This window comes from Peromyscus californicus, unplaced genomic scaffold, assembly GCF_007827085.1.
Source record: "Peromyscus californicus insignis strain IS unplaced genomic scaffold, ASM782708v3 Scaffold_5__1_contigs__length_169319896, whole genome shotgun sequence".
Taxonomy (NCBI): Eukaryota; Metazoa; Chordata; class Mammalia; order Rodentia; family Cricetidae; genus Peromyscus; species Peromyscus californicus.
In genome coordinates, this window is record NW_026294573.1 from 88,896,764 (window position 1) to 88,922,535 (window position 25,772).

At 40.8% G+C, this 25,772-nt stretch overlaps 1 protein-coding gene across 4 annotated transcripts in view; it reads left to right on the forward strand.

Moving 5' to 3' along the window:
• The first annotated feature begins 929 nt into the window (after positions 1-929).
• The window catches only part of Ecpas (Ecm29 proteasome adaptor and scaffold), a 132,934-nt gene continuing 108,091 nt past the window's right edge, over positions 930-25,772 (forward strand). The window contains exons 1-2 of one of the 4 annotated variants that reach the window (XM_052718416.1): positions 970-1,083; positions 9,064-9,167. In XM_052718416.1, the coding sequence (XP_052574376.1) occupies positions 9,146-9,167 (22 nt within the window). In that variant the 5' untranslated portion in view covers positions 970-1,083; positions 9,064-9,145. Of the gene's footprint in view, positions 1,084-1,576; positions 1,699-9,063; positions 9,168-25,772 lie in introns of those variants that run through there. The other 3 variants (XM_052718415.1, XM_052718417.1, XM_052718414.1) reach the window with 3 other exon arrangements.

Consider the following 25,772-nt stretch of genomic DNA (forward strand, 5'->3'; position numbering starts at 1 on the left):
ACAAGGTCCTGAAGCACCAACACAATCCTACATTACATCATTTTTCTTTTGGGTGTGAGATGGATGAGGTAGGTGAACTAGGAGTAAGGACTCTTATTTTTTTTATATTTCAAACTATTTGCATTCTTTAAAAAGCTAATGTAAATTTCTTTGTAAAGGTAAAATAAATACAGGAAGTAATACTGTTAGTGTTTGTTAACATTTTGTACTTGCCTATGTCACATCCGGAACATGTATTAAAATTTTAAGGCATTATTTAGGGCCCTAGGGATTCATTCCATTTTGGGGAATTTCAATTCATTTAGGGTCTCGATATTCCCCCCTTCCCCAGGAAGGTATCTGATCTGGCACCTCATTTCTTACAGTGGAGAAATCATGTAATCCCTTAGTTTGTATTCCATTTGACAACTGTGCACGCCCTGGTGGACAGACCGAAGGCACCAAACTAAAAGTCAGCATTGCCACCCAACAACTCCTGTGAAGAAGACGAAGAAGAACTCTTAAACCAAGTCTTGGTAGCTCAAATAGGAACTTTCAATCTCGCGGTTCCCTGCCCTTCCCTGGCTGGCAGCCCGTTCCTGAAGCGTTGCGGAGGGACGGGAGGCGGGTGGGGTGGGTCTCCCTGGGTGCTGATCTCCTCCGGGTGCTGGTCCCTCGGTGCTCAAAGTTCGGGGCCGGCCGAGGCCCGGCCTGAGTCAGCGCAGCGGCCGCCGCGGGGTTCGCCGCGAGGCGCAGGGCGGGGCTTCCTCCGGCGGCCCGAGCCTCGCTCGCTCGACTCCTCCGAGTCCACGTCTCTTCCTCCGTCCCGGCGCGTGTTCCTTCAGCCCGGGCCAGGCCGACGTGACAGCCGCGCACCTCTAACGCCAGCGCCGGGGCCGCGCGCCTCGAGGGAACCTCTCGGCGGAGGCCGGCGACAGCCCGGCCCAGGCTCGGCCCAGGCTCGGCCGCACACCGGCTCCTCAGGAGCGGCCGCGCGCTTCTCCCCGCAGGCCCCAGCCCGCCCTCCACCTCGCTGGTCGCGGCGCGGCGCGGCGCCGGAGCGGGCGGCAGCATCCCGGGCTATGGAGACCGGTTCGGACTCAGGTCAGAGGCCGCGCGCCTGCGGCTGACGGGGGTGGGGGAAGAGGCTGAGGTGGGGGCGGCTCGCCCGCCGCCGCCGCCGCCGTCGCCGCCGCTCCGCTCGGCTCCGCGCGGGGAAAAGCTTGGCGGCGGCAGGTGGGCAGGACGAGGCGCGAGCGAGCGAGCGAGGGCGGGCGGGCGCGCGAGGGGCCGGAGGGGGGGTGTGGGGTGGAGGATGGCTCAGCTCTTTCTAAATATAAGAGCCGGCCGGCGTGAGGCGGGCGGGCAGGCGGGCAGGCGAGCGGGCGAGCGAGCCGGGCGCCGAGCCGCAGTCACTCGGCCGCACGGGCGGCTGCGGCTCCTCAGAGGCGCGAGCTCGCGGGGCGGCGCGGGGCGGCGGGAGCGACGCTCGCCGCGCGGAGGACGCAGGCGGCGGGCGGGCCTGGAGGGCGCAGCGCGGCCCGCGTGAGGGACCCGAGGCGGCCCCGGGCCCCTGCGGCACGGCGCGGCGCGGCGCGGCGCGGCACGGCGACGGCCGCGAGCCCCCCTCGCCGGCCGCCCGCCCCTCCCTCGCTCGCTCGCTCGCTCCCGGGCGCAACATGGCTGCGGCCGCCGCCTCCGCCTCCCAGGACGAGCTGAGTAAGTGCGGCGCGGAGCCTGCGGCCGCGAGCGGGACTCGACTCCACGCAGGGTCGGGCCCCGCGGGGGCCCCGGAGGCTCGCAGGGTGCGGGGCCGGGCGAGCGGGGCGTGGGGGGGGCGCTGGGGCGCTCGGGCCTGGCGGGCGGGCCAGCGGGCGGGCGGGACGCCGCCGCGGGCGCTTGTAGGCCGCAGGTTTGCACTGTCACGTCGTGAAATTGAAACCAGAGCTCGGGCCAGAACCGCCGCGGCTCGAAAGAAGCCGCCCCGGCCCGGGGTTTGGAGGAGCCCGGCCCCCTGACTGGCGGCCCGGGCTGGCGCGCGGCCTTTCGCCCCGGGGTCGGACTGTGTCCGCCCGTCCCGTCTGACCCCCGCCATGTCCGTCCCCTGATTCTGACTGACGGGCGAGTTCTGCAAATGGAGCTTTTGGGAAGGAGAGAAGGTGCCTTTTCCCCCCCGACATCCTAGGAATCGGCAGAAAGGTCACGGATTGGAGATGACTCTCAGGTTGAAGCAGGAAAGACGGAGAGGGCCGCTGTTAGCGGCAGGAAAAAAAAAATAAATAAATAAAACGCGGGCTGACAGAGCTGTCAGAAAGGAGAGGCAGTCACACTCCGTGCCAAAGGTTGCGATTTTCCAGGGGACGGTGATCCAAGCTCGCCGGGAGCAGTGGTCACCCCTAATTCCAGGCCGCCCTGCACGCTGCCAGTGTTCCACTCTATGCTTTGTGGGAAGTGTAGTTCCAGGGTGGTGTAGGCCTATTCTGGGGTCATAAATATTCAATTTCGTGGGGTAGGTAGAATAATTTGTTGCGTTTTGGGTGGTGAGTTCAAATGCTTTAGGGTGTTTAAGAGCACCTCCCCGCCCCCATGCTGCCCTTCAGCTAAAGACTAAAGAAAGGTGTTATTTGGGGATGATGTGTATTTTAAATGCGAGCATGGGTGAGGTGTTGCAAGCTTATGTTTGTGAAGCTTATGTTATTAAAGCGTCTCAATCGCCATGTGAAAGTAGTTAAATGTAATTTATGTTTCTTTGGTGCTTGGCAGTTGAAAGCTACTTTTATGAACGTGATCTCACTTTTGCCCTCGTAACAACCTTGTGTGGCAGGTAGGTAGGAATTATCCTTGTTTTAAAGAGGAGGCTGGTTTAGAGGGATTAAGTTCCTTGCTGCTTGACTCAGAACTGGTGGAGCAGGAGTACTGGTTGCACTTTTGGAAGTGGAAGTAAACATTTGGTGTGGCTCTAGGAAGAATGGAGAATCTGAGGGGAACAAGGCCAAGGTCTCAGGGTTTGGAGAGAGGTAGGTGTGGACTACTAGCCACAAAGTTGACTGCTTGCCTGTCAGCCCCCATGGAATCACCACTTGACCTTTTGAAGAGATCAGTTCCTCAGTTTTATTTTCAATATTTTTATTGTGGTAAGATACACATCACACAAATTATCATCCTAGCCATTTTTAAATCGTGTAGTTCAGGGTCATTATATGCATCTACTGTGTTGTGCAATCACACCATCATCCATCTTCAGGACTCTTCATCTTGCCAAACTGAAATTCTGTACCTGTTAAACAACTCCTCACCCCCTCCTCCATGAACCCCCGGCAGCCGCTTTCCGCTCTTTGTCTCTGAACTTCACTAGCTAGCATGTTTAAATGACTTTACACTGTATTTGTCTTTTTTTGCGTTTTATTGTTTTCTTTCATTTAGTATAATGTCTTCAAAGTTTATCCATGCTGTAACATCTGCCATGAATTTCTAAGATTGAATAATGCGCCCTTGGATGTAATACATTTTCTTATCCATTCATCTCTCTATGGACAAGTTGCTTCCAAATTTTAGTTATTAGGAATAATGTTGCTGTAGTCCTACTTTTAAATCCTTTGGGAATAGACCTTTAACTTTTGAGGAACTGCCTTTGTGTGTGTGTGTGTGTGTGTGTGTGTGTGTGTGTGTGTGTGTGTGTGTATGTGTGTGTGTGTGTGTGTGTGTGTGTGTTGCTAGGAATTGAAAGCAGGGCCTTGCATGTACTGGGCAAGTGCTCTATCATTAGTTACACTCCCAGCCTGACATTTGTCTTTTTGCCTGTGGCCATACCATTTCACATTCCCACCAACATTGCATGATGGGCCCCACTTCCCCAGATTATTGTCAATAATGACTGTTTTCTGTATTCTCACTAGTACCATCCTAGCTGATGTCAGGTGGTCTGATTTTATACATATTGACATGCCTCATGGTGTTTGGGTTTCTGTTGTAACACTAACATTAAAATCTCAGTTACTGGTAGGAATGGGGAAGAAAATGAGATGAAGAATTAGATAGCATTTTGAAGTGGCTCATGTGTTTGTGTATCTGTAGTTCGTACTTGTATATCAGGTACATTTAAGATGCAGATAGTATTTCTGGTTAAGAGATTTATTGGCATTAGCAGCAAATGTTAAAGTTAGGAACAGATAGTTCAACTCTAGTTATTCTGTTTTCTTTGGTCAAATTGTCAAAGAAATCTGTTGATTTAGCTTTTGTTTTTCTTCAGGAGGGATTAAAGACTTGGCATTTGGTTCCTTAGAATAATTTAAGACCATATACATAAGTGCAGGTTAAGAAATTTCAAATGAGGATCTTGACATGGTGGCATATTTTGGTAATCCCAAGCATTTGTAAAGCTGAAGCAAGTGGAGCTCCAGTTTGGGCCCAGTCTGAAATATCTAGCAAAACCCTGTTACACACACACACACACACACACACACACACACACACACACACACACACACACACACAGAGGCACACATGCGCACACACACCCCACTGAAACATTATTTTGTTTCAGAATGACTGTAATAAGAGGAGATGGAAAAAAAAAAGCTGGACAGTGGTGGCGCATGCCTTTAATCCCAGCACTCGGGAGGCAGAGGCAGGCGGATCTCTGTTTGAGGCCAGTCTGGGTTACAGAGTGAGTTCCAGGAAAGGCTCCAAAGCTACACAGAGAAACCCTGTCTCGAAAAACCAAAAAAAAAAAAAAGAGAGAGAGAGAGAGAGAGAGAGAGAGATATGAATGGTAAAGGTGCCTTGAGGATTCTAAGAAAAAGGAATGAATTATCCAAATATCTGGTAGTAGTTTACTGTTTTTGAGATTGGTCTTGTTATGTTACACATGCTGGGCTCTGGGCTCCAATAATTCTCCTGCCTCAGCTTCCTGAGTGCTACAACTAACTATAGGCTGTTACCACTGTGTCTGGCTTACTATTATTTCTGCATAGTAGATGATAATAAAAGCATCCCTCTGGGTGGCAGCATTGTTTTTACCTCACTGTTTTATTATAAAGCTCAACATACAGAAAAACTGAAAGTGAGTATTTATATACTCAGCATCTACATTCTCCTTTTGATGGTATACTGTTGAGTGGCATTAAGTCCTCCGTCCGTCTTTCATATATGTAACCACTTTATGTTGCCACAGTATACTGCGCCCGAGCAGCAAAGTTGACTGTTGTCTCTACAGTCCTCCTTCCTTTCCCCTTCTTTCTTTCCCTCCTTCCCCTTGAGACAGCCTGGATCTATAACCCAAGCTAGCCTCAAACTGCTGGATCCTTCTGCTATGATTACAGGCATGGACTACCATGCCCAGCCTTTGATTAAGTGAGTGATTGAATGATACACCCTTGAATGTGTAAATGAGCAAAAGGAAGGAAGGGAAGATAATCTTCATATTTGTTAGAATTTATGTTCTTTTTAAAAATATAAATCTTATGTAATTTTTACTTTGAATCAGGTAGTTATAAAAGAATAGTAGTAAAACTAGTGTTTTTTGAGAGTATGCATACTTACTGACTCCTCAGAGTAACTGTGAGTTTGGTGCTGTCAGCCAAATGGTGAAGTTATCCTAGGGCATAGTTAGGACTTGAACTTAGATTCTTTGACTTAAAAAATTAGGTCAGTTCTGCTCTGTCAGCTGTTAGCTTCCCTACAATTATAGAAAGAAGTAGTTATAGTTTTAATGTTTTTTTTTTCTTTTATCCTCTTGTATAGGGATCAAAACCAGTGTGGGTATGCTGGGGAAGGGTTCTACTACTAAATAAATTCCCATCCCTGTGGCAGAGAATGTACTAGACTTTCAGATAGTATGTGGAAAAAGAGATTAATTAATTTATATTGTTAAACATGTTTCTTAAATCTGGTTTGTAATTATGTTCATAGTCTGGTTTTCTTTGTATTTAGGCTCATATTTGCAAATGGAATGAAATTCACTAGAGGGCAGATGGCTAATTTGTATTGTAACATTATCTTTTATTGGTTCACGGAAAAGCCGGCACTGTAACTGTGTTTCAGTAGCTGGGAGAGGTGCTTCTGACAGAAAGAAGAAAGGGTCCTAGAGTTTTTGTTTGGTCAGCTGCTTAGTGGTTTCCTGTTCTTGACTTTATAACTGTAGGGTGGCATTCAAACCTGATCTTTTGTTGGGTTACGGACAACTCTTGAAGAAGCAGCGTAAAATCTTGAAGTTTATACTGTTCAATTTGATCATTGGATATAGCTGTGTGAAACCTTCGTGGTATAGGTTGTCAGATAATCAACATTCCAGCAATCTTTTGAGACTGGCTCTTTGAGAGGATGATATATGGCAAACTGGTAGGTAGCTGTGTACTTCACCAATTGTGTGGGCATACTGAAATAGTTCTTCAAAGTTGGTCACTGAAATGACGGGCATATAGACTGCTGAGCTGATCTTTGTAGAAAGGCTGTCAAGCCTGTATCATTAAATTTAGTTACTCCAACAAATAGGACGTTAAGATGGAAATGACAGCAGGATTTCTCTCTCTCTCATTTTACTCCAAATTTTTATTTTTACCCTATTTTTTTTGAATTATGCTTTCAGTAAACAATAATTTTAGTAATGGCCAAAGCCAATAGTTGTCATGGGGAATACTGGCCTTGTTCAGAAGATGGATGTTAAAACTGTGGGCAGTTGCCAGTGTGCTTAGATGGTTTGATCCAGTTGTTGATTTCTTCTTTCAGTCCTGGCCAAGACTCTGCTTTGATACTTGCTGTCTTGTATGGCGTGTTTTACCCACATATTTTCCAATTCAGTAAGCAGACTTTTAAGACAGAGTGAGTAATTTATGGTCTTGTCCTCAGAATGCTTATAATTTGTCACAGATTTATATGTCAATATAAATAGCTAATATGAAGTATGGTATGAAAAATGCTTAATATGAGTGTTTGGAAATCTCAAGGAATGAGTATAGCATTCTAGGATCTAAGGAATAATAGCTTAATTTGAGACATGGAAGTAGAATAATCATTTTAAGAAAAGGCTAAGTAAATGATGTGAGAGGAGTGGAGATATTTTTATTGTGGCTGTGTAAAGAACTAGGAAAGGAAATAAACTTGGTAGTCTGAGACTTGCTCTATCGTGCTTTCATGATTTGGGATCTAAAATAAATTATTTTCCTGACTTTTTTTCTTTTTCATAAAATGGGGTGATGACAAGAAATACTCATGGTGTTGTTAAGATTGTTATATGTCAAAGTGCTCTGTATAAACAGTTAAGGTCTCTAAATTTACTAGTTTGATATGGGGGAAGACAAGAACAAATAACATTGGGAAGATAGGATGGGCCAAGGTATAGAAATGCCAACAAAAGTTTGAACTTTGTTCTGTAGATAGTAGAGAACCAGCAGAGATTCCTAAAGGGGTGTTATACAACATGAGAAGATCTGTTTTAAAAGGCTAACAGATGGCAGTGGTAAAATTGATTGTAAGAACCCAGAGATCAAGAGCACAAGACTCATTAAGAGGGGATCACAATGGCTAAAGAAATGTAGGGTCTGAATTGAGACAGTGGAAATGGAGTTGTTTGGCAAGGAGATAATGCTGTGTATATCGCTCTGTATAAATAAAATGCTGATTGGCCAGTAGCCAGGCAGGAAGTATAGGCGGGACAAGCAGAAAAGAGAATTCTGGGAACAGGAAGGCTGAGGAAGAGACTCCAGCCTGCGGTCCAGGGAGCAACATGTAAAGGCAACAGGTAAAGCCATTGAACGCATAGCGACATATAGATTAACAGAAATGGGCTGAGTTAAGTGTAAGAGCTAAACAATGGTAGGCCTGAGCTAATGGCCAAGCAGTTTAATTAATATAAGTTTCTGGTGATTATTTTATAAGTGGTTGCGGGGTCTGTGGTGCTGGGCAGGGCTGGAGAAAACTCCAGCTACAAGATAATATTAGTGCTGAAGCCCTAAAATATATAGAAATGATTGGGCTATTATTATATAGATGAGGATTATTAAAGAGGGGGAAGAGTTAGGGATGATTCTAAGAATCTAACTGGAGACTCTAGGGTAGGGAAATAGGACAGAGTTAGAGAATTGGAAATGAAGGAAAACAAAACCAAGATTGTATTCAACAAATAAGTGAATGAATGACAGAGGCATCTTTGTTGAAAAGTTCAAGGAAAATGTTTTAAGTGGTGGCTAGTGCCTCTAAAATGAAGAGTCAAAACTGTTTTCAAATTCTTCGCTTTATCACTTTTTGGTTAATGTGTCCTTGATCACAAAACTACCTACCTTTGGGCCTTGCTTTTCCCGTTTGTAAAATAGGATCAGAACAAAACCAACTTACAGGATTCTAAGAATGGGAAGAGATGATGCATGATGCATGTTAAAAACTTGGTAGTGTTTGGCACATGGGTTGCATGTGTGTGTGAAATTTGATTCCAAAGCTTTGAAGAGGTGGAGATGATGATGGGATCATGGGGATGGAAAGAAAGGTTGTTCCAAAGACAACTCTTTGGAGCCTGTGAATATGTAGGGAGGGTTGAAATGACATGATTCAAGATGAGGAGTGCTGGGAAAAGTCATGAGTTACTACAGTTATCAATATTAACTTTTTCCCTCCCCTGAGTGTTTGAGACAAAGTCTCCCTATGTTGTCCATGCTAACTTCAAACTCTTGATCCTCCTGCTTCAGCTTCCTAAGTACTCAAGCATTTATATTTCTCAGTTATCATATTGGCTATCATTCTTCTTATAAAAGTACTGTGTAGCTGAGATACTTCCTTTAACTTTAATGTAAGGTTTTAATATGTTTATGATATACACATACTTATATGATAAAATACATATTGTATTGGTATTGGAGTTTTAAAATCTGTATTCAGTTATTATCAGTGTATCTTTTGAAGCTTTATATAGGCTCAAATTCTGCTTATGGAATGCTCTTCTTCCCCAAATTTGGTAATTACTGTATTTTTTCTTATTCACAAAGGAGGGCATTAAGGATGTTAGCAAGAAATGAAAAGTGCTTATTTTTCTTAAAATGGTAGCTGTGTGTTCAAGTCTTTAATTGTATTTTTTTTTGGTGTTCTAAATAATAGATTCTTTATACAATTGCATATGTACGAGTGGATGAACATACCATTGGTGATCCAGAGGATTTTTGTCAAGATTGGATAAACCATGTATCACATTGATTGTAGAGGTTAGTAGATTTAGTTCCTGAGGATATGTGCATTTTTATAGCAGCATTAAAAAATGCATAGATTATTAGGTAGCAATTTCCCCTAAGAGCTTCACTTTTTTTCCTTTTTCCTTTCCTAGTTACCTGACAGAACCAGTGAAGTTCATGTTAGTTTGTATTACCTATTTCTATTCTCTGTGGTGATAAATATAAAAAACATTAGCAAGAAAGAAGAAAAAGCTAAAATTTGAAGATATTACCTAGCAGTGTGCACAGGCAGAAACAGTGGATGACAGTTTACAAGTAGTATTACCTGCTATACCAAAGCATTTTACAGTTTCAGGAACATTATTATGGAATTAGTTATTTTACTTCTGAAAAAGGTAATGTAGGAGGCATCTTCATGGTAATTGATTATTCTTGATTCTGCTACTTTGATATGCACTGTAATTTTTAAAAAAGCTGTTTTATTCTATGTCATTATTACACAGAGTGTTATTCCAGTTTTGCTCTTCAATGATACTGGATAGTTCTTTGAAACTCCATAAATTCAAATTGTAGTTTTCTCATATCATAAATTCAGTATCCAGTGATGACTTGGGGTTTAGTAACATCAGTCTAAAAGTGCATTGTGTGTCTGTCTTCTACTATTACTCTTAGACTAATTTAACTATTTTATAACTTTTTAGTATACAGTCTGCTAATTACAGTATATAATGCTTAATTCATTTAAGTGGAATTTGGGGGGTTGGAATATTTTATAAACTGGAGTTCAACTTCAGAATAAATTTTAGTTTACTTTTGCTGTTCCTCATTTTTTTTTTTTCCCTGAGATGTGTGGAGCCTTGGGAGGTTGGAAGAATTGTTTGGTGGAGCAATGAGGGCGTTGTTTATTCCACCCTAGATTCTTTAACTATTTTGGGAACTGTGAGAAACGTGTTAATGCTTTTATGATATACCAAAGACAATAAGACACACATTCTAGGACTTCAATTGTGCCTTTTACATAGGCACAGTGGTGCATGCCTGTAATTCATGTACTCAGGAGGCAGACACAGGAGGATCACCGCAACTTTGAGGCCCTCCTGGACTACATGGTGACTCCAGGCCAGCTGGGGTTATAGTGTGAGATCCTGCTTCAATAAACAAAACAGAACATTTCAGAGTTTTTCATATCTAAATAAACATTTTTCTTCCAAGTAATTAATTGCTTTTGGTGGATATTAACTAACTATTCTACATCGGACTATTATGCAACCTAAATTCTTATGTAGTATCTCCCCCAAATTGGCTTTCATAAGCCAAGTAATCCTTCTGCTCACTAACTTACTAAAATTTCTAACTGGCTGCCTGCCAGCTGCTGGCTCAGAGGGGAGAGGCCCTTTGGAGAGGTGGGAGTGCATGTGAACCTAAGAGTGTAGATGTGTTAGGAGCCTGACACTTACTGCATCTTAGGAATTGATGAGGACTCTGGTCAGATCATCTGGTCCAACCCTGTCACACTGCCCCCCTGATTTCTTTGCTTTCCCGTGTGCATGTGTGAAGGGGTGAGGAGTTGAAGGCTGTAAGTAAATAATCTTGATGGGGAGCTGAGGTGTTCAGGAAGAAGGAAGCCTTTTTATGGACTATATTGAGTTGCTAGGGACTTTAAAGTAGTCTGGCATCCTATACAGAAAACTAGGATTTCACAGTTACCAAGAAATAGACTTAACTTCGCCGTGCTTAAGGAGTTTGATACTAGTCTTTGTAGATGAAAAGATCGTTGACTTTTTCTGGGGAATGTGAAAATATCTATTCACCCCCCAAAAATGTATCATTGGCAAATCAAAGAAATGATTCTACCCAAGTTTAGGTTGGTGAAGCAAGGAATTTATTTGGGCTACTTAAAGGAGCCTGGGTGAGTGGTTACTTACAGGAGAATACATGACTCAAAGGCACCTGCTGAACTGCAAAGCTCCACCTAAGCATGGGTGATGTGAAAGTTGAATTCCTAGAGCTCCCTGGTGGACTTGGGCAGGCAGCTGCATGGATGACTCTCCTTTTTTCTGCAGTTGTTTACAGCTTATGAAATTGGGGGAGGAGCCTCTGTATCATAACTTTTTAGGCTTTCTGAGCCTCCAAAGTTACATTAGCTTCCTGAGTCTTATGATCCTTAACCCCCTCTCTGAGGGAATGTTTCAATTTAGAGGAAAAAAAAACTATATAACAAGGACTTTCTCACTGGGTATTTGTCTTGGCCCTGAGGACAGAGGGACAAACATGCTTTGATTACCTTATTTCTGGAGGGCAGGAGGGGTACTAGGAGTGCTGCATAGGTAAGGACCCAGGGTTCTGAAGGTTCCCTTGGGCTGCCCTAGTAAGAGGAAGGCAGCTTTTGCAGAAACCACGCTAATTGTTTCTTTCTGGGAGTCAGTCATTTCCTCACTTCCAGCATACTCTAGTTGTGCTTACTACTGGACTGCTTGGCATTTGAGTTCCTTTAACAAAGGCTAGAGTAAGGGCAAATTTTTATTTTAAAGTCTTTGGAATGAAGATGGGAGTTTGATTTCTAGCCATTACTTTCTAAAGAAAAGTCCTGCCATCCTTATTTGGGTCTTGTACATATTAGATTGACAGTTAATGACTTAGAATAGTATTTAAGAATCAACAGGTAAAGTGGACTTTCAGGGGTAATATTAGTTAGATTTATAAGACAGAATAATCTAGATACCAGCCAGGTCTTCCTTATTTTTCAGTTTTAACCTCAAACTAATCAAAGTGGTTTTTAGTGTTTGAAGATGCTCAGTCTCTACTTTACACCTCTAGATTGTCTCTTCCAGTTGTATAACTTAGTTCTTCTATTTTTCTTAGTGTATAGGTTCCCATTTCTGAAAATGCTGCTTTGGTTCTGCCTATTTCAGCTTGACATGAGATCCACCTAGCTATCTGTCTGTTTTATACTCACTAGTCTCTTTTACTCCCAAACATTCCTGGAGTAAATTATTGAACATGTGCTAAGTCACAGGGCAGCCTTGTCTTTGGAGCACTTGATTTTCTGTGATTTCACTGGTCCCCTTGTCATTTCCCTCTTTTTTCTTTTTTCCTTTTGCTGTAGAAACTGCTGTAATCCCTCTGATTTGGGTCAGGACAGCTTTGCCACACAATGAGCAGTCTTACTTTCTTGTCATGGTATTAAAAACATGTCTCTTCCAACTGGTCCTAATTTATAACTGATCCTAATTTATAACTTACCACCAGTTTCCTCTTTTCCTATTACAGTTGTTGGATGCACAAACTTCTAAATAGCTTTTATGATACATAAAAAATTTCTTTTCTCTGCATTCAACCAGTATTTGAGCATCTACTTTATGAAAGGAACTGAGTTTAATATTGGGATAAGAGACTTAGTCATAGGTTCTGAGCTTAAGCTGGAAGAAGATGGAGACAATGAGTATGCAGTAGGGTGGAATCAGATGAAATCTGGTTTAGGAAAGGGAGGATTGGGCAGTTACATAATTTGTAGCAAAAGATGATAATCACTAGAAGAAGTATAGAAAATGGAAGGGGCAGGATGGGTTGGGGGAGGTTGTGGAGGAGCTGAGACAGCTCCAGGATGTCTCCTGTAGCCGCGTTCAGGAGAAGCTGGGAGTTTTGACTTGGCCACAGAAGAGAATTTCAAGAGGAGTCAGTATGAAGCAGAATTGGAGTTCATTAAGAAGAGATTTTAACATAGATTTAAACATGAAGATTAATAGGTGCTCAGGGAAAATATAAGATAGATCTAAGTGTAGGCATGGGCTACTCAAGAGAGAGTTGCAATTGTCTTTGCCATAACCATATAGATGATTTTGGTGGGTTCTGAAGCTACATCTCATAAGGTTGTTAAGACACTTAAATGTGATCGTAGGATAGTTTCTGATGTGCATGTTTTAAGTAGTATTACACCTGATAAAGGTAAACTTTAGGTCACGGGCTCCTTCTCATGCCCCCTGAATTGTCCTGGTCTTTGTACTTTGTATCCTACCCAGAAAAGGCCTGTAGGGAGCCCATAGGACCAGGATAGATGTGGTATGTTTATATAGTATGTAGTATTTGAGCTGGGCCTCAAGTGGGATGGATTTAGATGTGTGTAGATAGAGGAGTGGTCTGGTGTATTTGGGAGAGTATAGGAGAGTATACTGTATTGATTGACTTGGTTGGCCAAAAGAATTGGACTGGGAAAAACAGAATGTGGTGGCACACCTTGATTCTAGTACTTGGGAAGTAGAAGGAGGAGAACTGGAGTTTGAGGACAGCCTGGGCTAGAGCAAGGATGTCTCACATAATTGGACTGGGAGAATTTATGGTATATACAAGAAACAATTGGGATTTGGATGGCTTTTCGGGAGTGATAGCATACATAGGTGAGAGCGTTCATTGTGGATAGATTGGCCTACTCCTAGGAAGGACTGACTCCTTTTTGATTTGACATGGCATTGGAAGCATTTTGTTTTCTAAATGTACTTTATGGAGGTATGGTTTTGTTTTGTTGTTCAAGATCTTCATTTTTCTTTGGATAAAGTTGTAAGCTGGCTTAAGCCATGATGGCACTTAGAGTGAATCAGAATACTTAAGGAACTGAGAGAGACTTCAAGAGAGTCCTGGAGTTGCAGGCTAGAAATTGTTCAGATCTTTCTTCCAGCTTTTCTGTGCCTTCATGCCATTCTTCAGTCCTACTTCCTCTGATTTTGTAGTCAATAAGATAGGCTTAAGTTACCTGTGTCTCATCTGCTAGTTTGTTTCTCGTTTCAGCCAGTCAGGTGAACCTTAGCTCTTGAATCCCAATTCTGAATACCTGAAGAAAGTTGCGTCAGAGACCTACTGAGTATATGCTCGGCTAATGCTCTACCACAGCGCTTTACCCCTATCTGTTGACTCCGGTCTCTCCTGTCATAAAGTTTTGACTTTTTTTTTCTACTAGCTTCAGATCCTTAAAAAATATTGCAGAGATCATCCATATCCCCTGTTACTGCTCTTTCCTTCCTTTCCCCCTTTTTCTATTTCTTCTTTTCCTTACTCTCCTAGACGTGGTCATTCATTCCTGTGGTATCTATATCATGAACAATATACATATTGCATTTAGAAACTTTCTGTAAGTACAAGTACCCTGTTGTACATGCCTTTCTCTCTGACTTGTTTTGGATCTTAAGAATTTTAAACGGTACTGTTCTTCATGTAACGATGACTCCTGTTTTTACCACAGTGTGACCCTACTACATTTAATCCATTCATTTGTTGCCTGATGTTTAGATTTCCTTTTTTTCCACTCTTACTAGCCCTGTAGCCATGAATGGTTTTGTGCATATGTCCTTGTGCTTAGTGCTATACAAAGGAAGAGTTATCTGCCTTCCTGCATTTCTTTTCTTTCTTCCTTCTTTGGCGTTTGGGACAGCATATTACTCTAGCCCAGGCTGGTTTGGAACTTACTACACTGGCCTCAGGCTTGTGGCAGCTCTCTGCAGTCCCCAGATTATGAGTCACCAAACCCTGCTTAGTTCTCTAAAGTATTTATATTCAGTTCTTTTTTAGTTAAAAACATACCATCTACTTATAACTTACTCCTCTTCCCCTTTTTACTTTATAGAACTAATTTTTTATATCTTGTTTATATTTTGTACTTTGTGCTTGAGTGTGCTATTTGAATTTTTCACTTTCAGATTTTCATTTAAAGCTTAAAATACCTTGATTTTTATCCATGTTATTAATTTACCTGGAAGTGATTTTTATGATAGTTCATGTATTTCTGGTTGTCTGCTGTATTCTCTATTTCAGTCTGTTGATTTGTCCCTTTGTAAATACTTTTATTGTACATACTCTTAATTACAGTATCTTTATAAGTCTTAAAATCTAGTAGGGCCATTCACTTTTGTGAAAATTTTTGATTATTTTTGGCTGTTTGATATTCTATGTTATTTTTTTATTCGCATTCCACCTGAATTTTACAATCTTCAACATTCATAAAGAACTCTTGTCTATAGAGAATATTTGGTTGTGGAATATTCTACTATTTTTATAATATTGAGTTTGTTTATAGACATTTTTACTGTTTACCAGATATTTTTGGCTCCCTCTTCTGGGAACAAAAGACATTTTGGTGCTTGGTGGCCTTTTGGTTTAGGGACATGACATGGTGTGCATATAAGGCATGAGATTAGTTTAACTTGTTTGTTGAGCAGAGGGTTGAGGATATGCTACCAGGCCGCAGTGTTTCAGCTGGAGTTGGCCCTACCAGCTAACTGTTGAGCAGAGCCTTCCTTCCTACTGAGCTTTGCTTGACTAGTATTGTGCAAAGTTAATGTCAGTTTCTTTAAGTTGTGAAGACTTGGGCATTTTAATCACAGAATCAACTAACCTGTTCCATCTGATACAGAAATTTGAATATTTCTAGTATGTTTATTTTAGTCTTTAGATTTAAGTTATAGTTCAATAAAGAATTTTGACATGTTTTGTTAGATTGCTTTCTAGGTACCTGTCTTAGGGTTTAAAAAGCAAGTTGGAGAGGAAAGGGTTTATTTGACTTACACTTCCACATTGCTGTTCCTCAATGAAGGTAGTCAAGGACAGTAGTAACTCAAACAGGGCAGGAGCCTGGAGGCAGGAGCTGATGCAGAGGCCATTGAGGGTACTGCTTACTGGCTTGCTCTTCATGACTTGCTCAGCCTGCTTTCTAACAGAACCCAGGACCAGCAGCACAGAGATGGTACTACCGACCATGGGCCGTGTCCTCCCCCATTGATCACTAATTGAGAAAATGTCTTATTTCTCAAATGGAGACATTTGAGAATGGAGACATTTCCTCAATTGAGGCACCTTCCTCTGTGATGACTCTAGCTTGTGTCAAGTTGACACACAAAACCAGCTAGGACAGTATCTTAGGGTTTTTTTGTTGTTGTTGTTGTACACATTTTAATACTTCCTTTTCTGATTCTTTGTTCTCATGTATATCAATCAGTTGGCTTCTTTACTCTGATCTTGTGTGCAACATGAACTTTCTTGTTCCACATATGCTTCTCATAGATACTATATAAGCTATGAAATACTGGCAGTTAAAAACATTTCCTGTTTATTTTTTATACTGCATTTTCATGAACCTTCAGTTTGGTTAGAACTAGTAATGGTGTGTACTTTTTGGTGTTGTCCAGGTTTTGTATACAATATGATATTTGCTGTAGATTTTACATTTTGTGAGATAATGGTAATATCCTTTAGGACTAGTTGTTTTCAAATCCACATATCACAGAACTCTCCTCTGTGATACTGGGATTCTATATTATTTCCCATATTCCTCTACTGAGGAGCTTCCTGTGTTAAGGCTCTCATTTTCTGCTTCAATGAGAATATTTTCTTTCTTCCTCCTAGAAATTGTATTGTATTTTATCTTTCATATTTAGAGTTTCTGGGAATGGTGCCAAGGATGGAACCCAGGGTCCTGTTCAGTTCGTGCTAAGCACCTCCTCTGTCACTGCCTACCTCTACCTTTTCGTATTTAGATTTATGATTCACCAGAAATTTATCTTATTTCATGTTTGGTATGATGACGTAGGAGTTACATTTTGTTTTCCCTTATTACAATGTAATTGATTTAGTGCAGTTTACTGAAATCACAATTATTTGCCTACTCATTTTATTCATAACTTTGTTTTAAAGCAGGTGACTTATACATGTGTATCTCTTAAGGATTTTCTATATTTTCCAACTGGTCTATTTTTGTACCACATTATACTTTTAATTATTGTCCTTTTTGGCAAGGTTCCAAATCTTGTCATATTAACTGTTTTTCCTCTTCAGCATCAGTTTGATAAATATTGGTAATTCTCTCTCTCTCTCTCTCTCTCTCTCTCTCTCTGTCTCTCTCTGTCTCTCTTAACTTCAAGGTCATCCTTTATTTAGTATTCTTTAAAATACCTTTTGAGTTGCTATTAGATAATATTTTCTGCAAATCAGTTTGGGGATAATTGACCTTTTGTTAGTATAAGTTAAATTAACTCTTATCTGAAAGGCTTAGGATGGATTTCTGATTTTTTTGTCTTTAGATTAAAAAATGCATATATTTATAATGTGGTAGCTTATGGATGAAACCCAGGTCTAAACACAAAATTTCTTTATGTCCTCCATTTACTTTATACACCAACTGCAGGTAATTATATACAACAGGCTTAATATACTTGTATTTTGACTGTGATCTGTGCTAGGTCAAGTGTGGAATTTTCTTCTTGTAGCTCAATAGTTTTGGATTGTGGAGCATTTCAGAACTTAAATTATTGGATGAAGAAACCCCAGTTTTATTGTGATCCATGTTTATTGTATAACCTTTCAGTTTTCTTCAATTTCTTACAGCACAGTGCATTTTGGTTTTCTTTTCTCTTCCTTCCTTCCTTCCTTCCTTCCTTCCTTCCTTCCTTCCTTCCTTCCTTCCTTCCTTCCTTTCTTTTTTTTTAAGTTTCTTGAGACAGGGTTGCTCTGTGTCACCACTGTGGCTGTCCTGAAACTCACTTTGTAGACCAGGCTGGCCTTGAACTCATGGAGATCCGCCTGCCACCTCCTCCTAAGAGCTGAGATTAAAGGCGTGCACCACCACCTCTCGGTGCCCTTTGGTTTTCTGCGTACAGGTCTTGCACAGCTTTCCCTTTTCTAGGTATACGATAGGTTTTTATGTGTCACTTCTGTGTGTGAATGCCATTTGCAGATAATGGAAATGTTCTTTCCAATCTAGTGCATTTCATTTATTTTTTCTTATTATTTTGAATATAATTCACAACAAACATTTGAGTAGAATTATTTAATTATTTGCAGTGCTAGAGATTGAATTTAGGACCTTGCACATGCTAGACAAATGCTTTACAACTGACTTACATTCTTAGCCCTTGGTATAATTTTTTAAAAATTATTTTTGTTTTATGTGTGAGTGCTTGCCTGCATGAATGCATGTGCACCATGGCATTCCTGGTGCCCACAGAGGGCAGAGAGGATATTGGATCTCTTGGAATTCCAGTTACACATGGTTGTGAGCCTCCATGTGTGTGCTGGGAACTAACCCCAGGTCCTCTGAAAGACCAGAAAATAGTTTTAATCACTGAACCATTGCTCCTGTCTCTGAATAGAATTCATACTAGTGAACATTTTTTGTGTTGTTCCCCAAATAAGGGAGAATGTAATTTATGTAGTTAATTTATTATTAAGTACAATGTTTGCTGTAAATTAAAAAAAATCCTATCAGAATAAATTAACCTACCTTATTCAGTATATTCAGTATATTCTGCCTCCTGAGTGCTGGGATTAAAGGTGTGCGCCATCACCGCCTGGCTAATATTGAAATTTTACAAGATTTTAAAATTTTATTCTGTTAGCTTAGTTAAGTATACTGATTTTAAATTGTTAAACTGACTTTTTAAGCAATCTTGAAATAAGCCCTTCTTTAGCATGATGTATTATTATTTTTATGTAACACTGGATTTGCTTTGCTATTTGACTTATAATTTTTATTATTTTATTTGCTTTTGTGTTCAAGTAAAATATATTTTATTTGCTTCTGATTTTGGGGATCTATTTGGGATATACATATATGTAATAAATCATATGATTATAACTTTATGTGATGAATGGCATTTCTTAGGCTGGAGAGCTGACTCAGTAGGTAGAGGCACTTTACTGCCAAGCTTGACAACCCTGAATTTGACACTTTGATCCCCAGAGCCCACAGAGTGGAAAGAGAGAAACAACTCCAGCAACTTGTCTTTTGTCTTCCAGTAAATGTGCTCTTAGTTTTCTTTTGGTGGTGTTTAATGGAGGTGTTGACATCCAGCATAGGATTCCTACTGGCTTCTAGTCTACAATTAATCTTAGCTGAATGTGTGTTCTGAGACAGAAACACTGGATACATTCCATATTTATAATATTATTTTACATTAAGTTTTATAGTAGCAAGCTTTTTTAAAACTGAGGTAAAATTTAAGAAGTAATATATTATTATATATATTTAACATTTATTTCGTGTGTGTATGTGTTTGTGTGATCGTGTGTGCACACCTGTATGCGCCCATGGCATGAATGTGGAGGTCAAGGAAGACATTGTTGGAGTTAGTTTTCTGCTTCCATAATGTGGGTTCTGGGGTTGAACTTAAGTCATCAGACTTGGTGGCAAGCACCTTTACCCATGGTGCCATCTCATCAGCCCAGGAAATAATGTATTTTAAGAGACATTAGCCACATAGGACATGTATGCACAGTATGTAACATTTTTTATGTAGTAGTGTAGATATACCTAACAGATTAAGGATGTGATCCTCCATAAGGCTGTAATTAGATATCACCATCAGTTCTGATCAGTTGCCTGTAAACTTGGAGGGTGCCAACGATTTTTCCCAGGTTTACTAGGTTGTCCCAACCTCTCAAGTGTTGGGATAATAGGTGTTTATTGCCAAAGCTGGTATAGTATCCAGAGTTTTCACTGCCAAGATATTAATTGGGTCATTGCTTATGTGGTTTAATTTCCAGCCTCTTCCCTTTATTACCTGGCTTTAGTTGCAATCCCCCAAGCATGTACTTGGTCTTTTTAAGGTGATCTACCCCCTTCCTGAGTTATTAACTTCACATAAATTGTTTAGGAATTCCCTCTATCAATTACTTCCTTAGTATAAGCTCTCTGATGTGATCAGAGGTCCCATCATTCACTAACAAAGGCATTCCAATAACTAAGGAAGCTTCAAGGATCTAAAATTATACCCTCTGATCAGGGATATAGGTCAGCCAAAATCTTTTTTTATTTTTGAGACAGGGTCTTTATATAGCCCTGGCTGTCCTGGAACTCACTATTAGCGGCCTCAAACTCATAGGGATTTGCCTACCTCTGCCTCTTTGAGTGCTGAGATTAAAGGCGTGGGTCACCACACCTAGCTCAAATTCTTTATTATGCAATAATATAAAATCCAAACATAAAATATGATAGATGTGTATGATACAATGTTTCACACATTTTGTATTCAAACTCAATCTTGTGTGATTCTTTGTAGAAGAGGAAAATAACCATAGAAAGGTTCGGTTCATTAACTAAGACCAGTAAATAACATTTGACATGAAACTATAAGTTTGTTGGTTCCATTATATTTCCTGGACCTTCTAAGAGAGTTATTGTGCTTTCTCAAGGTGTAGTAACTATGTAGTTTAAGAATAAAATTTTAAATTTAAAGGTACCTTCAAATAATATATATAAGTAAAACATTTCATAATTTTAGTGTATGTTTTCATATGTGTGCATTTATATACATACACAAAATCTGGACACTTGACAGAAACTTTCCGTTTTAAACAAAGGGTATTTTCCTATATCATGCACGAGTATTTGAAACTTACATGGTTATATTTTTTTCAGCCATTAGCCACTTAGTAAATGTTATGTGGGGAGGGAAACGAAAGGGAGTCTCCTGATTTGTTCAGTGCTGTAGTTTGTGTTCACTAACCTCAATTGGGTCCTTTACCATTTCTTCAGTTTTATGTTTCAAGCATGTTTTCTTTTCTTCTTTACCCTGATAGTTGTAAGCCTTTTCCTACTATAGATACACTTCTGACTTGTTCTGTGCCTTCCAAATCTCAGTACATGATATTGCCTTCAATTTTGTAGCAACAAGTAGTAGCAACCTCTCTTTTCACCTGCTTGCCTTGAAAGGGGAGCAGTACCTTCTTTGGCACTTAGTAGATACACTAAGGAAACGCCACTTCAGCTACAAGAACCACTGTAACCATAGCTGCTGTTGAAGCTATGACTTTGGCTTTAGAATGTATTGCTCTAGTCACAACTTCTCCAAACAGCTTGCGCTGACTCTTGAATACTTTTTTTGGGGGGCGGGGGAATGACCGAATTTGATGATCTTTAGATGATCCTATCTATGTTGTTGCTATTCCGACTCAGAACATGGATAAGGCTATTTTTCCCTGTGCCTTAACAAAAAGCTGGATTGGTAGGCAGGGGTCTGTGTACATTTAAAACTTGTAAGAGATTGGTGGAATTAGAATCTGTGTACAAGCCTGCCCTGCCCTTTTCTGACTAGCCTATTTCTCAGTTTCATTGGGCCAGTCTGAGGCATCCCTTCTAAGTACAACCACTCCCCTGGGTTGCAACACTTGGCTCCAGTAAAATTCAGTGTCTGTCTCTTGTCTTTGCCTTTTTGTCTAGCTGTCTCTCTCTTCTCCTTCCCTCTTCCCACCTCCCTTTCCTTCATTTCTTTTCCTTCCCACTCCCTCCCTTCCTTCTTGGCTGCAGCTCTGGGTTGCATTGAATTTCTGATTCTGCTTTCTCTTCCTGAGTGCTAGGATTACAGGTATGGGACACCATGCTTAGCTATTAGATGTGATTGTTTTTGTTTTAGAAAATTTTCCAGTTCTGTAGTAGTTAATATTTATTGTCAACTTGATAGGATCTATAATCACCTGGGAGACAAATCTCTGTACATAAAGGTGGGAAGAAGCTACATCCTATTTGTGGGTAGCACCATTCCATTGGCAAGTGTCCTGAGCTGAATAAAAATGAGAAAGTTGGGCTGAAGAAATAACTCAGTAGTTAAGAGCACATAGTGTTCTTGCAGAAAACTAAGTTTGGATCCTATCACTTATGATGGATAACTTACAACCACCAGCTCCGGGGGATCTGATGCCCTCTTCTCTAGCTGAAGTTTTCCTGTGTCCTGCCTGGTCCGCAGCCACTTAGACCCAAGTAAACACACAGAGGCTTATTTTAATTAAAACTGCTCTGCCATTAGCTCAGGCCTACCACTGACTAGCTCCTACACTCAAACTCAGCCCATTTCTGTTAATCTATATATTGCCACATTTTCCATGGCTTTACCTGTGTGCCATTACATGCTGCTCCGTGGATGGCGGACTGGCGTCTCCTGACTCAGCCTTCCTCTTCCCAGCATTCTCCTTGTCTGCTTATCCCGCCTATACTTCCTGCCTGGCCAATCAGCATTTTATTAAACCAGTATACAAAACCATTATCCCATAGCACTCTTCTGTTGTCTATAGACAATTATGCTATATGTATGTGGACACACATACACACAAAATTTAAAAAAGAAGTATTGTTTTTAAAGGAGAAAATGAGTGGAATACCAGCTTTTATTCCTCTTTGTTTCTTGACTATGGACACAATTTAACCAGCTGCATTATATCATTTCTTTCCTGTCCCGATGGACTGTGTCCTCACACTGGGATCCAAAATAAACTCTTCCTTCCCAAGTTAATTGTTGTCATGTATTAAATCACAGCAATGAGAAAAATAACCAAGTAAGGATTTTTCCATCTTTTCCTCTTTTTTTTTTTTTTTTTTTTGATGCTATAGTTTGAACTTAGGTGTTGTACATAGTAAGAATATGCTATGCCAGTAAACTAAACCTGGAGCCCTCCAAATCTTTTTCCTCCCCACCTCGACCTCTTCCTTTTCTTCCTCTCTTCCCTTCCACCACTCCCCCTTTTACACAGGATTTCACTGCATTTCAGTTAGCCTTGAACTCTTCATCCTTTTACCTCAGTCCTTTGAGTGCTAAAGTTACATGTTTTTATCATGCATGGCCCAAATCTATCTCTCTTTGGTTTTTTGAGACAGGATTTTGTAAACAGATGAGTCTCTCCCACCCACCTGTTCCTGAATAACCATTTAGAGGCTTAGTATTATTTACAAATTGTTTAGTCTGTGGCTCAGGCTTATTGCTAGCTAGCTCTGACATCTTAAGTTAACCCACTTCTATTAATCTATATTTTGCCATGTGGCTGTGGTGTTACCGGTCTACTGGCATTTTGTTCCTTGGGTAGCTGGATGGCGTCTACCTGACTCTGCCTTTCTTCTCCCTTATCTCTCTTGGATTTCCTGTCTGGCTATAACCTATTTTACCATAGGCTAGAACAGCTTCTTTATTAACCAATGGTAGCAACACATATTCACAGCCTACAGAAAGACCATGCCTCAGCACTTCCCCTTTTCTGTCTAATCAAAGAGGAGGGTTTTCATTTTAACAGTAAAATTACATGTAACAGTTATCAAGCAAGAATTACAGTTACAATATCTAGTCTATTTTTATTTGGCAAAATTAAAGAAAATATTCTATCTATTCTATTTTTGTGAGTCTAAAGTTTTATATCTAATTTACCTTTTATCATAACTAAGGAAAACTATAATTATAACATCTAGTCTTCAATTCCATCAAAGACCCCAGAAGAATATAATATTACCTAAGTAAACAGGAAGTGCATTGTAAGCAACTTCCAAAATTCTAGAAATGACAGAGATATCTATCTTCCTGGACAGTCTCCCAAAGTTCTTCTGTAACATTGGGGCATCGATCTTCAGCCTATAGGCCTAAAATATCTGGCATACTTTTCAGTGAAGCAGGAAATTTGAAGGACTGTTTTGCCTATTGGCAAAGTTCATCAGTTGTTTTTCTCTGTGTCCTGCAGAATGTCTGGCAGTTTTTTTCTGTGAAGCAGGAACCTGAAGGACCATCTTGCCTTGTTTTGGCAAAATTCAGTGGTCACTTTCCTATGGGTCCTGCATGAATACAACATATTGTCAAGCAGTCCAGGCAAGAGCAGTTTCTTGTTCAAATGACTAGCCTTTTTCACATTGTAAGCAAACTCCTTAACAAGTTTGTTAAATACCCATCATCTTCTTGAAGTAATGGGTGCTGCCAGGAGCAGACGTGTCTCACTGTCTGGGAAAGTCTTAAGTTCTTAAAACATTTTAAATGCCATATTCTGTAGGTCTTTGAAGTGTTTGAAGGTTGTCTATCTAACTGAAATATATCTTTGTATACCTAAAAAACATGACTGTAAGTTTGATTATCATAAATGACTATGAATCTGTATTTCTTGGTGATATATTACAATTTTAAATGAGTTGCATAAACATAATACCTTAAACAAGAGTAGAAATATACATACAGTATAACAAAATTGACCTTAAATTTGTATTAATAAACCAAAACCCATACCAATGTAAAGTATTTTGAGATTAACAGTTGTTTTTGGATTAAAGTAGATCCAATAACCTGCCCCCTTTTTATCATAGTTACCCTTTTCCCCATCATTTCTATATCATATCCCCCTTTAAATAAAAACAAACATGCATAAACAATATTTTGAGAGCTTGGATGTAGCTTTCTGTACTTCTTCCTGCTGAGTAGTGGCACTGACAATTTTATGGGGATCCTGAGAAAATTTAGGATTATGGTCAAGTCCTGACTGTAGTAGTCTGTAAGGCTGTATTGTCTCAGTCAGTTGCCTTGAAGCTTTTCAGGATGTTGGATCATCTGGGCCATAGCTGCCATTGGAGACCTCTCAGGGGTCTTCTGTGATGGAACCATATTAACCTGGAAGGAATCCACAGCTTCTCATCTTCTGTGGAAACAAAACCAGAACCTCTTTTCCAAAGCAACATATCCTGAGACCCATATTTTGAAGTCAAGATACCCTCATATGTTGCTTTAACTTAGCAGCCCCCTCACACAAACAAATGACTCTTTGTGGTGGTATTGTGTTCCCCAAAATAATATGCACCCTAATAAACTTATCTGGGGCCAGAGACAGAACAGCCACTAGATACAAAGGCTAGAAAATGGTGGCACTCACACCTTTAATCCTAGCACTCCAGAGGTAGAAATCCCTTTGGATCTCTGTGAGTTCAAGGCCACATTGGAAATGGCCAGGTGTTGTGACACATGCCTTTAATCCCAGAAAGCGAGCCTTTAATTCCAGGGAGTGGTGGTAGAAAGCAGAAAGGTATATAAGGCGTGAGGACCAGAAACTAGAAGCATTGGCCTGGTTAAGTTTTCAGGCTTCTGGCAGCACAGTTTAGCTGAGAGCCATTCGGATATGAGGACACAAAAGCTTCCAGTCTGAGGAAACAAGACCAGTTGAGAAGTTGGCCAGGTGAGGTTAGCTGTGGCTTGTTCTGGTTCTCTGATCTTCCAGTTCACCCCAATAACTGGCCTCAGGTTTGTTTTATTAATAAGAACTTTTAAGGTTCCTGCTACAACTCTCTGCAGTTAAAAAAAAAAAAATCCCAAATACAACACAGTAATATACAGTATCCAGACTCTCTGTGTATTTTCCATCTTTACATGGCTTATATATTTTACTACTCTATTTCTTTTTTAAGGACTTTATCCTTTCACAGCCCCAAGCCTACATATATTTTTAAACACATTGTAACCAGTTTAGAAGTTTTTTCCATCTGAATCTGTTTTATGTGTGTCTGTAATTATTTTTTGATCAGGAGAGTTTTTAAACTGTTACGCTACGTGGCTAGGACGAAAGTGTGGCTTTGGCTGCTGGCTCCTCCCTGCTTAGCTTTTCAACATGACGCAGGTACCAATGAGTCATATTTAACCTCCCCAGTTCTGGGAAGCTGTGTTCTTAAGTCTGCAGCTGTGCTTTCAAGCCCGCAGGCAGCAGCTGGGAGAATCCTCTCTGTACCACAGCCTGTGGGAGAGACTCTGGAAATCCACCACACTGTTTAGCTCATGGCAGCTGTTGGCCAGCTCCATCTTGAAGGCAGCTGTAGGGAGACATGTTTCTGCACTGCTGTTGGCGTGAGACTGTGAGACTAGGAAGCCTAGTGTG